Source organism: Macaca nemestrina, chromosome 11 (assembly GCF_043159975.1).
Source record: "Macaca nemestrina isolate mMacNem1 chromosome 11, mMacNem.hap1, whole genome shotgun sequence".
In the NCBI taxonomy this organism is placed as follows: domain Eukaryota; kingdom Metazoa; phylum Chordata; class Mammalia; order Primates; family Cercopithecidae; genus Macaca; species Macaca nemestrina.
In genome coordinates, this window is record NC_092135.1 from 140532540 (window position 1) to 140548585 (window position 16046).

The window sequence follows — 16046 nt, forward strand, 5'->3', positions numbered from 1 at the left end:
GGCAGATCACGAGGTCAGGAGTTCGAAACCAGCCTGGCCAACATGGTGAAACCCCATCTTTACTAAAAATACAAAAATTAGCGGGGCGTGGTGGTGGGTGCCCATAATCCCAGCTACTTGGGAGGCTGAGGCAAGAGAACTGCTGGAACCTGGGAGGCAGAGGTTGCTGTGAGCCGAGATCGCGCCATTGCACTCCAGCCTGGGTGACAGAGTGAAACTCTATCTAAAAAAATATAAATAAATAAAAATAAAGCAAAAAACAAAACAAAACAAAAGAAAAAATAATATAGGTAAAAGCTAAAGTTAATAAAGTAGAAACAGGAAAAGAGTGAATCAAATTAATAAAATATAGGTTCTTTGAAAAAAATTAACATAACAGACAAACCATCAGACAAATAATGAAGAAAAAATAAGATAGCACCAAAACCCCAAATTGAAAATAAGAAATAAAAATTGCACCAACATGGCACACGTATACATACGTAACAAACTTGCACATTGTGCACATGTACCCTAGAACTTAAAGTATTAAAAAAAAAAAAAATTGCAGGCCGGGCGCGTTGGCTCACACCTGTAATCCCAGCACTTTGGGAGGCTGAGGCAAGCAGATCACGAGCTCAGGAGATCGAGACCATCCTGGCTAACATGGTGAAACCCTGTCTCTACTAAAAAAAATACAAAACATTAGCCGGGCATGGTGGCAGGCGCCTGTAGTCCCAGCTACTCGGGAGGCTGAGGTGGGAAAACGGTGTGAACCCAGGAGGCAGAGCTTGCAGCAAGCTGAGATCGTGCCACTGCACTCCAGCCTGGGTGACAGAGCGAGACGGTCTCAAAAAAAAAAAAAGAAAGAAATATTGCAATAGAAGACATTAAAGATACAAAGCTAATTTGTACATCATTATGCAAATACATCTGAAAAGCAGATGGAATTTCTAGTAAAGTATAGTTCGGCAAAATTAGAGATAGCTTAAATCAATTTATGTTAAAAAAAAAACAAAAAGTGAAGTTACCACAGAACAAACCCATGCACAGAACGGTAAAAAGCACCAGGCCCAAAGGGTTGTATGGGTCATTCTTCCAAACTCTGAGAGGCAGAATAATCCTAATGCCACATAGATTATTCCAGACACAGAAAATGGAGGAAAAAAATGCAATTCACTCTGTGTTGGAGGAATTATTCGATATAATTAGACATGAGAAAACCAACAGAGTCAGCCTAAAAAACTAATGAAGAAGTAAAATATTTTTCTTCTCAGATGAATCATATATTTGGAAAACTTCACAGCATTAATGACCAAAAATAGCTCAAGAATCCAGTAATGTAACAGTATAGAAAACCAATATAAAAGGATCTTTCATGTGCACAGAAAAAAGATTAGTTAGAAGACATAATGAAAAAGAAAACTCAATTTACCACAGCAAAAAAGTACATATGAATAAACTTAATAAGTTGTAAAAGCTACAGAATTAAAGTAGAAACACTGCTGAAAGACAGAAGCATACACTTGGAAACAAGAAAAGACATTTTTGTTCAAGATTTCAAGAATTTATTTATCCATAAGTTAATTTAGAATTTTAAAGTAATCTAGTTCAAATCCCAACAAGCTTCTTCCTCTTTCTGAAGCTAGAAAAGTTGACTAAAATACTTTGGAAAAATCAACACACAAGCATAATGGAGAAATTATATAAATATGTATATATACACATATATTCCAGGAAATATCCCATGAAAATATTAAAATGTAAAGTTCTCCAAAGTGGACAAGTAGAAAGAGTAGTTAGACAGAAGCAGATGTGAGTATACCCAGAAAAATCAATTTTAGTGTAGAGATGATTCTCACAGCACTGAGGCAGCATGCTTTTAGTAAATTATGCTGTGGTTCCTTGGTTGCCATTTGGAAAAATTTTCAAGTTAAATTTTTCTTCACACCACACACAGGAATAAATTCTAAATGGATCAGAGATAAAGATGCAGAAAATAATGTCTCACTCAGATGCCAGGATGGGGGCCCCTAAGTTTGATGAAATTTCAAAAGCTGTAGATTAGCTTCTACCCCTCCAAAAAAGTGGGAACCGTGTAAACAATATCAAGAAAGAGATAACAAGAGAAAATATTTGCAAGTTATGTCATAAAGAGCTGATAGCTCTGATAAATAGGGGTTTTTAAAACTGAAGTAAAACAACAAAACCTTACAAAAATGTAAGTGAAATTACTGGACAATTCATTTATAGATGGCACTTAAATATATGAAAATATGCACAACTTTACTGATAATAAGAGAAATGTGAATCAAAACCACATTAAGATCCTATTTCCAGCCATCAGGTTGGGGAGCAATAGGCCTCTCAGACATCGCTGGGGAGTATCTGGTAAATGGGAGCAATATGGTAACCTCCAGGGGAGGGGAACTGAGCAATACCCATCAATGTACTCACCCTTCGACCCAGTAATCTCATGTCTGGGAATTGGCCCTGAATGCATACCACCACCAAGTTAAAAATGTGTAGGCAGAACATTATTTGTGGCCTTTTTATTTTAGTCCCCAAATATTGGAAACTATGTATATATACATATAAGAAATTGGTACAGTGATAAAACAGGTGCTGTGCAGTCGTTCTAAGGAAAGAAGGGAATTTTAATGAACTGACGGAGAGTAACTCCTGGGATATACTAAGTGAAAAAACAAAGGAACATACATAGCATTTTGTGTAGCAAATGAGAAATTTAAAAATAACACATATAGTTGCTAATGTTTGCAAAAGCACAGAAAGTATACATTAGAAACTAATGAAGGTGGGTGAAAAACAAATCAACCCCAAAGTGGAATCAAATAGCAACAAGCATACTTGAACATACGTCAAACAAGCAACATAGCCACCCTGCAGTGGGGGGACAACCCCAGCAATGTGTGGATGCAGCATCTGAAAAAAGGAGGATGAATGGAGCTACAGACAGGTCTTGAATTCTTGTCGCTTTAATGCATCCATGCTGGGAGACAAGATTCTCACTGTGGAAGATGGAAGAAGCATAACAGAAACTTAAAAAGAAATCATGGGCAGAGCACAGTGATTCACACCTGTAATCCCAGCCCTTTGGGAGGCCAAAGCAGGAGGATCACATGAGGCCAGGAGACTGAGACCAGCCTGGGCGAAATAGTGAGACCCCGTCTCCACAAAAAAAACTTAAAAATTAGCTGGGAGTGGTGGCCTGTGCCTGTTAAGGTGGGGGGGGGGGGAACAAAAAAAAAAGCATGAGCATTGGAAGGCAAAATAGGACCCTGTGGGGCGGGACAGGAACTGAGGTCAGGGTACCTGGCATTTGTGAAGTTGGCCACGATGGGTCCAGATCAACAACACCCCAGCCACCAAGAAGCAGCTCCCAGCACCAAGTCTGTGTCGAAATTCCATTTCCCCCGGAAGGACCTGGGATTCCTTTGAGAAATGGTTGTTCTGGAGCTGGGCGGGGACATACTGAGATAATGAGGACACAAGGCAGAAGCCACAGCAGGGGCTCCACTGGCCGAGTCCAGGACAAGCCAGGTTTCAGCATCAACAGGAAAGGGAAGGATTTCAGCCCAGTGAATTCCCATTGAAAACAGGAACGAAGGAGAGCCCACTGCAGGCAGGTGGGTGCTTACTTCAGGGAGTAGGATCACTGTTGCACACCCAGGAGTAACTGCAGAGGGAATGGGTGAGAGATGAAGCCAGCATTTTGCAGCCCTATGGTAAACAGAGTCAGCTGACTGGTGCTGATGAGTCTAAAGGGAGGGACATTTGGTCCAGGTGTTGTTAGAGGGCTGTGCTTCATGCCAGAGCTGAGATCGGACCCCAGAAATCTGTGATTTCTGGAAGAGAAACAGGTGTGACTCCTCGAAGCTGTCAGAAAAGGCACGTTCTGCTATCAGTGGATCAAAAACAAGGTTTTCTAGGCAAAAGGCATCGGTTTTCCCCTGCAGCACAGAGCAAAGATGTCCATGCCATATTGGCTTGGCTGTAAGGAATCTATGCTCTGGGAAACTTTTTTTTTTTTTTTTTTTTTGTAGAAGGAGAAGTAAACAGAAGATCCTAGTGGAAATTACATAACAAGACAACATGAAATTTATTCTGTATCCCCGATGCTCAGACAGAAGCTCTCAGCCTCCAGGACAGTTGTGCACCAACGCCACTCCCCAGGAGGTAAAACTGCCACCCACAGCTGGAGCAGGAGCCTGTGGACACAGCAGGCACGGCCAGACACCAACGCTGCTGCTGTGTGCTCGACAACTGAAGCACTAACCCTAACCCTAATCCTAAGCCCTAACCCTAACGCTAACCCTAACCCTAAGCCCTAACCCTAACACTAACCCTAACCCTAACCCTAAGCCCTAACCCTATCCCTAACCCAGAGAAGAGGTTCATTTAACACAGTCATCCCTGGCGACAGGAAGGGAGCACGGCATGCCCTGAAGGACAAGGAACAGTCCTCCCAGATCAGGACCCTCTCACTGGGAGTCCCTCTTGTGTCATGAGACCCTCAGTGCTCAAGGAAAAGTGCCCCAGGTTTGGGGCAGCCCCACCGACCCCAGGCAGCCAGGGGGTGCAGAGGGTGCTGGGCAGCGAGAGGAAGGGAGCATGGGGCCATGTGGTAGCCGTGCCTCTCCTGCTCTCTGGGACTGTGTCAATCCGCCAAGTCAGTGTCTTGTCTGGAGGAATCATGTGAGTAGTTCAAACTATTTTTCAAAAGGAAACAACGTGTGTCACCTGAGACCACATGCATGTGGTGTCTTATTCATGCACTGAATTTCATCTTTGTGGAAACAGAATTTTCATTTCTCAAGTCTGCACCAGTATTTCTGCCACTTACAGAATCCTGTCCAATTAGATGAACAAGCAATGACCACATGCACATCTCTCGCTTCTAAAAATGGACTTTGTTCCTCTGAAGTCATCAGATTCCATGGAATTCATGAAGCACTGTAACCTCCACCCTACAGAGGAAGGCACTTTGGAAGCAACCACCAGCCCCTCCGCGTCCACGGAAGCTGTGTTCATCCCCAACACCCACAGCTCCCTGGAGGGGCAGGTCTGACAGGCGTGGAGCCTCCCGGAGGCCTGCGAGTGACCTCTAGTGCCCGCCAGGAGGTTATCGTAAGCCGCCCCTTGGCAAGTTACTTACCCATCGCTTCTGAGAGTCATACTTTTTTCCTTTCTTTCTACAGAAAGTGCCAATGTCACTGCAGGGCTCAGGCACTTCTGCCATGTGCGTTAATGTCTCCTTTCCCTAAATCATGAGTTCTCATAATACAGCTGAACTTGCCTCTGGAGGACAGTGCAGTGCCTGCCAACAGGAACCAAGTTCCGGGTTCTGGGAGCTGCCACCCTGAGGGCACTCGGGCCCTCCTGCCCAGGTGTGCGGCTCCTGGGGCAGAGGCCCCTGGGAAGCCCTCTCCAGCCCCCAAGGTAGGCAGTGCCACCCACAGCAACCACCCCCAGGGGGGCTGCCTGCATCCCCAGTGCCTGGGCTCTCCCCTCGCAAACTCCTAGAGGGGCTCATCACCTGGCTTGGCACATGTGCCCACTGCCTGCTCTCATGCCTGAGCCCTCAAAAGTACTTGGCAGGGAGTCTGTGGCAGGGTCTGCCAGGGAAAGAGAAAAAGTGTGATTCGAGGAGGAGGAGAGAAGGTGCTCTGTCCCACAGGGTGTTGATTGGGAAGAGGGACAGTTTCTTGGCAGATATTTCTAGCCAGGCATGACTCCTAAAACACTTTTCTGATGCGGTGAGATGCATGGTGAATTATGTTCTGCTGAATTACATTGGATAACATCCTTGGGTTAGATCCACAGTGCTGGTCTAGAAATAAAGACTAATCCCTCTGAACTGACAAAAACAGAAACGGGAGACTGAGTGAACTAGAAGGAAATAAGACGTCACCACACAATTCAAAGGATGATCATTTCCGTGACCCTTTCAATGACTGGCTATTTGCGGGAGAGCAAAAGTGGGGAGTTTTCCTTTAAGTGAAATACTTCTTTTAAAAACGAAGCCTTGGGAAGCCTTTCTCAGGGACGCCCAAGCGATGCTGCCTCTGAGGCTGGAGCGCCGCACCTGCCGGAGCGGGCAGCGTATCCAAAGCACCCAGGTGTCTCCTTAATGCTGACGGTGTAGCCTGGTCCCCCGCAAGCCTGAGAACGGCTAACGTCAAAGGCAGCCGGTTCGGAGCCTGCCTTCACTTGCCCCTCCGACCCGTTCCTCTGAAACGAGTCCTCCGAAAGGAACCGACCTGCCCGAGTCCGGTTTTACCACAACTCGCGCTTTCCTAAGGAATATTCAGGACCAGCCGAGGGCACCACGCTGCTCTTGGGCTGAGCCGGGAAAACAGCGCTGCGGAGGCGAAGCCGACCTAAGCTGGTCCTACTTGGGGCTGCACTTAGCAGGTCCCGTTCGTTTTATTTTCAAGATGATTCATTTTCAGAAACACGTCCTGTGATCCCAGCTCTAAACACCAACAACAGAATAAAACCACACGGCTCAAAGTTCCGGGGCGCCCTTGCAAGTTTTAGATCATTTGCGGTACTTACACGGGCTTCCTGCCAGGGCTGCGCCCCAGCTCTGCGCGGATAACACAAGCAGCGTCTGGAGGAAGGCTCCGGGGACCGACCCCATGGTCCCGTCAGGCTCCCGGGCTCCAGCCGGTGCTGCTCCGTGTGTCGGAGCCTGCGCTGCTCCTGCTCCTCTCCGGAGCTTCTCTCTCTCTCTCTCAGCTGCCCCCTATCTCCTTCTCTCTCTCTCTCTCTCTCAGCTGCCCCCTGTCTCCTTCTCTCTCCCTCAGCAGGCTCCAAGCACCAGGCCAGCCCTGCCTCTCCCTAGCGGGCGCCCCCTCCTGACTCCCCCGCAGGGCAGAGCGTCCCTGGCCCGCGTCCCTCCTGCCTGGACCCGCGGACAGGTGGGGCTGAGCAGAGCCAGAGCGCTGTGGCCGGCACCAGGCAGACTCGGCTCACCGCGCAGCTCCCTCCTCCGGCTCCTTCACCAGCAAACCTCAAACCTTCTCCCCACAGCTGCGCTGGGGAGGGAGAGGCGCAGCTCCTCCCCTCGCGGGCTTCCCTCTCTCTGCTGCTTGTCCCTGGCGGAGGGAGCCGGGAAGGGGCCAGACCTGCCGCCCCTCCTGCCGGGGACATTCCCGTAGAACTGTGTCCTATGTCAGCTCAAAACGAGGCGGAGCAGGGAAAACGCAGGCCTCGTTTGTGTAACAGGCTTCTGGGAAGCGAGTTTGTCCTTTTCTGTTTCTATAAAAGGCATTGTTTTAGCGGCAACGTCTTTCCCAGGTAAGTTTCTGTCACCTGGCAAGAGGCACGGCCTGCTGGTTTGTCAAAATCCTGCCTGATGTTCCCAGAGGGTGTTTCTGTTTCTTGTTTCCACGCTGGGAAGTGAGATTATGGCAATTAAATGTATCAAATGACTTTAACTTGGTAGATTTCAAATTTTAAAATGAAGGCTGGCTGTGGCAAAGGAGGCTGACTCCCTCAGATCCCATAACCACTCCACAGAAGGGTGGAGTCGAAGGGGAGTGATCCCAAAGAAAAGGCTGAAGACCCTGCACAGGGGCAGAGGCAGGGTGGAGGGTCGGGGTCTTTGAGGAAAGCTTCCTCCAGGACAGGCGCCCTCCGGAACAGCATGTCGGACACTCTTTGTTAAGGACGATCAGAACAGAGTGGCTGGTGTCCTACAGAATAAACACATCAGGAGCATGTGCACCACAGAGAACTTCGGGAGAAACCGGCTCCTTCACAGAACAGGTGGGGAGGCTGGACCCCGGGGTCCTGAGGCCGAGGCTATCCCGTGCCAGGGGGCACAGGTGCCTGATCCCCGAGGCAGCAGCAGGGCCAGTGAAAGGGCCTCTGTTCCCATGAATAACAGCCAAAGAATCCTCATTCCATGGAAACTCTACGCTGGATTTTTCACATGGAAGGGATTCAGAGGAAAACTTAAAAGAGATCGACACACCCATGACCATGAAAGGCACCCGGGAGCACTGGACCCAGAAGCACTTTTGGGACAGAGGATTACTTTTCCCGAGGATCACCCAAGAGGGGACATTGCCTATTGGAGAGGATGAGGCTGATCCTGAAGGGCGGGGGGCTTTCAGAGGGGATCTCCCATGGGAGGACCCCCACGGCTGCTGACAGCAGCAGGGCCAGGGCCAGTCCTAGGGGCTGGAGGCAAGGCTGCAGCCCCTCCCTCCACGGTGCTTTCCAGAGAATCGTCCCCCACTGCAGCAATGCCCCAGCTTCCATCTGAGAAGTGCAGAGGATGATACCTGCTCCCAGGCCTGGCCTGGTGCAGCTGGAGGAGGCATCCTGAGAGCCGGGCAGGAGCCCACCCCTCAGAGACAATGTGCTGGGTACAGAGGACACTGCTCGTGGCCCCCACAGCAGCTCCACATCCCTGCGCCAGGCCCTCCTCAAGGGCGTCCCAGGGCCGAGCCGTCCATGCTCAGGAAGTGCCAGGCCCAGGAGGTGCACAGGACCCCCCATGGCGAGGGAGCCAGGGACTCATGGCCCTCACAGCCCTGCCAGGCCCAGAGAGTATGCAGGTCCCCCCATGGCGTGGGAGCGAGAGGCCCATGACCCCCACAGCCCCATGGTGGTGGGTTGACCAAAAGCGCCCTCTCCACAGTGTCCCGTCTGCTGTCAGGAGACATTGGAGACCTGTACTGTACCTCTGGCGTTCTGAAGGTCCTGTCTCCCTGAATGACCACTCTCGGTGCGTCTGTGTGAGGGTGTTCATGTTTCTAATTGCTACTGACTGCAAACTGGAAACAAAATTAGACATTACTCATCAAAAAGTGGCAGGAAACACATATTTCCAGTAAGGGTTGGGTGCAAAACTTGCCTGGAAAGCTGGGAAAGCCCAGCACTGGTCCCACCCCAACCGTGCAGGTGCAGCGAGCGTGGACTCGGGGGCTGCCGCCCGTCTTCCAGGAAAGAGCCTGCTGGCCAGCTCAGGCATCACAACTCACCCCTTTTGGGTTTTTATTAAACAATATGTTCCCCTTTATTTCAGCATTTTATGCTTAGAATTTGGAATGTATTTAATGTTTGCCTCCAAACCGCAAATGGCTTTGTCATGACATTCTCTGACAACTGAGACAATTGTCGGTGAAATATCAGGGTAGCTGCAGGAAGATTTGAGTTATTTCTGATCCCACAGGCAAGGAACCCTGGAGAACAAGGTCAAGAGATACTCCAGGTTGACCTCTCTGCCCAGAGCTGACCTGCAGCACTGTGGTCTCCTCACACACTCTCGTCTGGGCTTTACCAACCAAGGACTGAAATCAGCCTGGTAGGGAAACGACTGACTTCCCAAATGCACTATTTAGTGGTCGGCCTGCCTGAATGCACCACGGCTCTGATCCACATCACAAGTGACAGCACACCCGGGCGAGGTCCTCCAGGACGGCAGGGCCTCAGGCTTCCTGACACACGAGCAGGAACACGCCAGGCCATGGCACCCGCATACACACATACCCCTTGCACTCGCTGACTCTGACCTCAGAACTCAGGGAGGCTGCAAAGTGGGGATCTCGGAGTTGGCCAGTCCAGTGAAAATCTCCACAGAAATATCCCTGAGAAGGGGTCACCCCACATGCCCTCTGGGTACCTGGCGATGGGGGGCTTACGGACAATGTTCCCTGTGGACCCCAGCCAGGGGGTCTCACAGACAACGTGCCTTGTGAATCTCAGCCAGGGGGCGCTCACAAATAATGCGCCTGAGGGAGAGCAAAAGAGAAACCCAGCTCCATACACTCCCAAGGCAAACTGAAGACTGGCAGGTTCATGGAGACCGACCACATGAGTTTTTGGAAAGAATGTTTTCCTGATACCACGAAGGATATCTGGCAAAGAAAAATGACCTCATCACTCTGGGGATTGGAGGAGAAGATGAGTTTGTATTGTCCTATTTTTTCTTTACCAAAAATAATGTATAATGTCAGTATAAAATGAGCTTCAGTGGACTTACTGGAAATTCTCTTTGCACAACTAAGCGCCGTTCTGTGCAGCAGCTGAGCACTAGAGGCTCCTTCTGTACAGAAAAGAAAAAGGGGTTGTTCCACGCGTTTGTCACCAAATCACAGACACAGTACAGAGCATGGGGATGTTTTAAAATATATAGGTTATTGTTACAAAAGAAAATCTGTGATTGTGCCAAGTGGAGTCAGATACTAGACAGCGTGTTTTAAATTATGGGCCTCGCTGTTTAAATTGTCAGGCTTAATGGTGTACAGCTGAGAAAAATGTCAGTGGCCGACGTTTACAACATATAAATTTTTGCATCATCAAGCAATTACAAATAGAGATGGTTTCAGGGGAACACTTGTTCCTATCACAGGAAGATTGAATTGAATATAAATACTTAAGAATTTGATCCAAGATACAAAACACATTTTCCGAATTTAGTTGTGAGTGGAATTCGCTGTGGGCTGTAAATCCACCTGTGGGGGGCCTGGCGGGGGGGTGGGCAGAGCTTGCGTAGGCCTGAGGACTCTGGCCCCGTTCGTCCCCTCCGGCTGTGGGAGGCTGAGGAGTTCTGAATCCACCTGTGTGAGGGGCGGAGCAGGGGGTGGGCAGAGCTTGTGTAGGTGTGAAGACTCCGGCCCTATCCGTCCCCTCCAGCTGTGGGAGGCTGAGCGTGAAGACTGCGGCCTTGTCCTTCCCGTCTGGCACTGGGAGGCTGAGGGGTTCTGAATCCACCTGTGTGGGGGGTGGAGTGGAGGGTGGGCAGAGCTTGCTCAGGCACAAAGATTCCCTGGCCTGTCCGTCCCTTCCAGCACTGGGAAGCCAAGGCTGCAGCCCCGGCCACGGTGGCTTTGCTTTGGAGCCACATTTGTGTAACAAGTGTTTTATTTTACTTTCTGGTTGAGGGACTCCAAGTCCTTTGAAATAAATACCTAGGAGTGAATTTTCTATTGTTCTAATTGCTCCTCCAAGCTGTAAACATTTTAATCAAGCTTAGCAAAGTAACTTTGTTAATGCCAGGCTCTGAATTGATCAGATTTTTGGAATTTAAAGCTCTGAAAATGCAAGTTATTAATATTTTATCAACCAACACGATTACACAGCATCGATTTATCTGACAGTAAAAAATACAGGCAGCTTATGTGTTTGAAATACTTAAAAGTGTTGAAAAATAGTAAATACAAGAGATAAAAATAGTTTATACTTTGTAATTTTACTCCTTCCTACTTTTCTTAGTCACTCAGGCCAGGTGCGGTGGCTCACGCCTGTAATCCCAGCACTTTGGGGGCCGAGGTGGGCAGATCACCTGAGGTCAGGAGTTCAAAATGACCCTGGCCAACATGGCAAAACCCTGTCTCTTCTAAAAATACAAAAATTAGCTGGGTGGAGTGGCAGGCACCTATAATCCCAGCCATTCGATAGGCTGAGGCATGACAATCTCTTGAACCCGGGAGGTGGAGGTTGCAGTGAGCCGAGATCGCACCATTGCAATCCATCCTGGGCGACAGAGCAAGACATCATCTCAAATAATAATAATAATAAACTGCCACCCAACTCCAAAACTTACTTATCTAGTTAACAGAAACAAGTAATACTTTACGTTTTATTTTAGCTACTTGTTACACAATTCAAATAGAGTTAGAAAGCCATATATATACACATAAAATTAAAAGTAACTTTTAATCATTTTTTATATTTTTATAAACATATATAAAATGACTAAAAGTAACTTTCACTATTTGTGGAGAGCTTTTTCTTAAATACTATTTTTCTGGAAGGATTTGATTTCCAAAAGAAAGACCTACCTACGGTAAAAAGTGAAAACTTACCCAAGGAAATGTTACAACACCGTATGCACCTGTGCACACACACTCACAGCTTGTTACAGGCAGGCACAGTCACACTCACGCCTGCACGCACACACTCTCACACACTGCTGCTTCCACGCTGATCTCTCTGGTGGGTGGGGACACGGCTCTGCAGGAATCAATTTTGTAATTTCTGCAGCAAGTCAGGTGCTTGCCTCCAGGTCAGCGGCTCTGAACTGCGGCTACTTGCCCCCTGGGACGCCACCTGCAGACACTTTGAATGATCACACCGTGGGGTGCCGGGACCTGTGTCCCGCCTGCAGACATTTTCAGTGATCACACCGGGGGGTGCCGGGACCTGTGTCCCGCCTGCAGATATTTTCAGTGATCACACCGTGGGGTGCTGGGACCTGTGTCCCGCCTGCAGATATTTTCAGTGATCACACCGGGGGGTGCCGGGACCTGTGTCCCGCCTGCAGATATTTTCAGTGATCACACCGGGGGGTGCCGGGACCTGTGTCCCGCCTGCAGATATTTTCAGTGATCACACTGGGGGGTGCCGGGACCTGTGTCCCGCCTGCAGATATTTTCAGTGATCACACTGGGGGGTGCCGGGACCTGTGTCCCGCCTGCAGACACTTTGAATGATCACACCGGGGGGTGCCGGGACCTGTGTCCCGCCTGCAGACATTTTCAGTGATCACACTGGGGGGTGCTGGGACCTGTGTCCCGCCTGCAGATATTTTCAGTGATCACACCGGGGGGTGCTGGGACCTGTGTCCCGCCTGCAGATATTTTCAGTGATCACACTGGGGGGTGCTGGGACCTGTGTCCCGCCTGCAGACATTTTCAATGGTCACACTGGGGGGTGCTGCCCATAGGGAGGCTACAGTTCCACGGACATGTAGATGAACAGCACACATGACTCTCAGCCATCAGCCTTGGCTGAGCCAAGAGCGATACCTCACCATGCAGAAGGTCCAGAAATGCTTTCGAGGGTGTGGAATCCGACCTAGATCTTGACTGACACAGGGGCTGGGGAGAGGAAGGAGGGTTTCTAAGCAGGGCTGCTTGCCAAGCGTAGCCCCCCTACACCCCGTGTAGCCCCTGGGCCATCCCTGAGGGCTGTGTTATCAGTGGCTTTCACCTCTTTACTAAAAACGAACATTTTATGAGAGACGATGCTGTGCTCACGTTGGACGTCCTGTGAAGTGCATTTCTCTTTGGTCTGAATGCACAAAGTGTTTCCCGAGTGGGTTTTGGGGTGGGCATGAGGCCCTGCCGCTGGGGCTTCCTGGAGCATCCTGACCTAGGCTGGGCCCAGCCATGTTCATGCCTAAGGCTGGAAACAAAGTTAGAGAGGTTAGCAGGGAAGAATTAAATCAGCTCTACACGACCCAGCCAGATTTGAACTTCCACAAGCCGCAGGCTCTGGCCATGGAGTCCCCTTCCCTATCCAGCCTTGGCAGGAGGGGTGCGCTGCTGGTGTGTGGCTCTGTGGCTTCCTTGGATTTGCTCTGGTGATGGCATTAAATAAGGAACAGCCTTTTCCAAATCCTTCAAATAAGTTATGGCTATCGAGTTTAGAGAACATACATGGGGCCCCTGAATTGCTTTGGAATTTCTCTTGGGATATTTTAGGATTAAATAAATAAACAATTTAGTTTAATTGAATCCCATTTGTCTATTTTCGCTTTTGTTGCCATTGCTTTTGGTGTTTTAGTCATGAAGTCCTTGCCCATGCCTATGTCCTGAATGGTATTGCCTAGGTTTTCTTCTAGGGTTTTTATGGTTTTAGGTCTAACATGTAAGTCTTTAATCCATCTTGAATTAATTTTTGTTAATTCAAAATATAATAATTGTATAAGGTGTAAGGAAGGGATCGAGTTTCAGCTTTCTACATAAGGCTAGCCAGTTTTCCCAGTACCATTTATTAAATAGGGAATCCTTTCCCCATTTCTTGTTTTTGTCAGGTTTGTCAAAGATCAGATGGTTGTAGAGGTGTGGTGTTATTTCTGAGGGGTCTGTTCTGTTCCATTGGTCTATATTTCTGTTTTGGTACCAGTATCATGCTGTTTTGGTTACTGTAGCCTTGTAGTATTGTTTGAAGTCAGGTAGCATGATGCCCCCAGCTTTGTTCTTTTTGCTTAGGATTGCCTTGGCGATGTGGGCTCTTTTTTGGTTCCATGTGAACTTTAAAGTAGTTCTTTCCAATTCTGTGAAGAAAGTCATTGGTAGCTTGACGTGGATGGCATTGAATCCATAAATTACCTTGGGCAGTATGGCCATTTTCATGATATTGATTATTCCTATCCATGAGCATGGAATGTCCTTCCATTTATTTGTGTCCTCCTTTGTTTTGTTGATCAGTGGTTTGTAGTTCTCAGCAAAAGAAACTACCATCAGAGTGAACAGGCAACCTACAGAATGGGAGAAAATTTTTGCAATCTACCCATCTGACAAAGGGCTAATATCCAGAATCTACAAAGAACTTAAACAAATTTACAAGAAAAAATCAAACAGCCCCATCAAAAAGTGGGCAAAGGATATGAACAGACACTTCTCAAAAGAAGACATTTATGCAGCCAACAGACACATGAAAAAATGCTCGTCATCACTGGTCATCAGAGAAATGCAAATCAAAACCACAATGAGATACCATCTCACACCAATTAGAATGGCAATCATTAAAAAGTCAGGAAACAACAGGTGCTGGAGAGGATGTGGAGAAATAGGAACACCTTTACACTGTTGGTGGGACTGTAAACTAGTTCAACCATTGTGGAAGACAGTGTGGCGATTCCTCAAGGATCTAGAACTAGAAATACCATTTGACCCAGTCATCCCATTACTGGGTATATACCCAAAGGATTATAAATCATGCTGCTATAAAGACACATGCACACGTATGTTTATTGCGGCACTATTCACAATAGCAAAGACTTGGAACCAACCCAAATGTCCATCAGTGATAGACTGGATTAAGAAAATGTGGCACATATACACCATTGTATACTATGCAACCATAAAAAAGGATGAGTTCATGTCCTTTGCAGGGACATGGATGAAGCCGGAAACCATCATTCTGAGTAAACTATCACAAGGACAGAAAACGAAACACTGCATGTTCTCAACCATAGGTGGGAATTGAACAATGAGAACACGTGGGCACAGGGTGGGGAACCACACACACCGGGGCCTGTCATGGGGTGGAAGGAGGGGGAAGGGATAGCATTAGGAGAAATTACCCAATGTAAATGAAAAGTTAACGGGTGCAGCAAACCAACATGGCACATGTATACCTGTGTAACAAACATGCACGTTGTGCACATGTATGCTAGAACTTAAAGTATAATAAAAAAAAATAGAAATGGGGACAAAAAGAAACAATTTAGTATTTGTTTTCCTCTTAACAATTTGAATCATGGTTCACTTTCAGACCTGAGATGTGTGATTTGTTTATGAGCTTTTCCTGTTTCTTCCCCCATCTTTGCTTCATTTATATTTCTTCACTTCCTCGTTTTTATTGGCTCTTGCACATGAACCACACTAACTGCTTTCTCCCCCGGACGGTGAGTGAGTGAACACATCACCCCTGTCTACCCCAGACGGTGAGTGAACATGTCACCCCTGTCTCTCCCAGACGGTGAGTGAGTGAACACGTCACCCGTGTCTCTCCCAGACGGTGAGTGAGTGAACACGTCACTCTTGTCACCCCGGATGGTGAGTGAACATATCGCCCCTGTCTACCCCGGACGGTGAGTGAACATGTCACCCCTGTCTCCCCCGGACGGTGAGTGAACATGTCACCTGTCTCCCTGGATGGTGAGTGAACATGTCACCCCTGTCTCCCCCGGACGGTGAGTGAACATGTCACCTGTCTCCCCCGGACGGTGAGTGAACATGTCACCTGTCTCCCTGGATGGTGAGTGAACACGTCACCCCTGTCTCCCCTGGACGATCAGTGAGTGAACACATCACCCCTGTCTCCCCCGGACGGTGAGTGAACATGTCACCCCTGTCTTCCCTGGAAGGTGAATGAGTGAACACGTCACCCCTGTGGACCACAGGTCCCCTGGCTCCCTGGATAAGTCTGGGTCCTGCGGTGCTGGCCGCACTCTCTGGAGGCTGTGGGCTGCCGTCCATGTGCCCAACACCAATGGGAGGAAATCATCTCAACAGCCTTTCACATTTTCCTGTATTTTTTTCTGCCAGTTTCTTTAACGTCAGGAAGATTCTTGATGC

General features: G+C 48.2%; 1 protein-coding gene across 2 annotated transcripts in view; it reads right to left on the reverse strand.

Annotated features, from left to right (window-relative positions):
* Positions 1 to 6763, reverse strand: part of LOC105473739 (contactin-associated protein-like 4) — a 207606-nt gene extending 200843 nt beyond the window's left edge. For both annotated transcript variants that reach the window (XM_024790372.2, XM_024790371.2), the window contains exon 1: positions 6559 to 6763. In XM_024790372.2, coding sequence (XP_024646140.2) covers positions 6559 to 6643 — 85 coding nt within the window. In that variant the 5' untranslated portion in view covers positions 6644 to 6763. The remainder of the gene's footprint in view (positions 1 to 6558) is intronic.
* Between the last annotated feature and the right edge of the window lie 9283 nt (positions 6764 to 16046).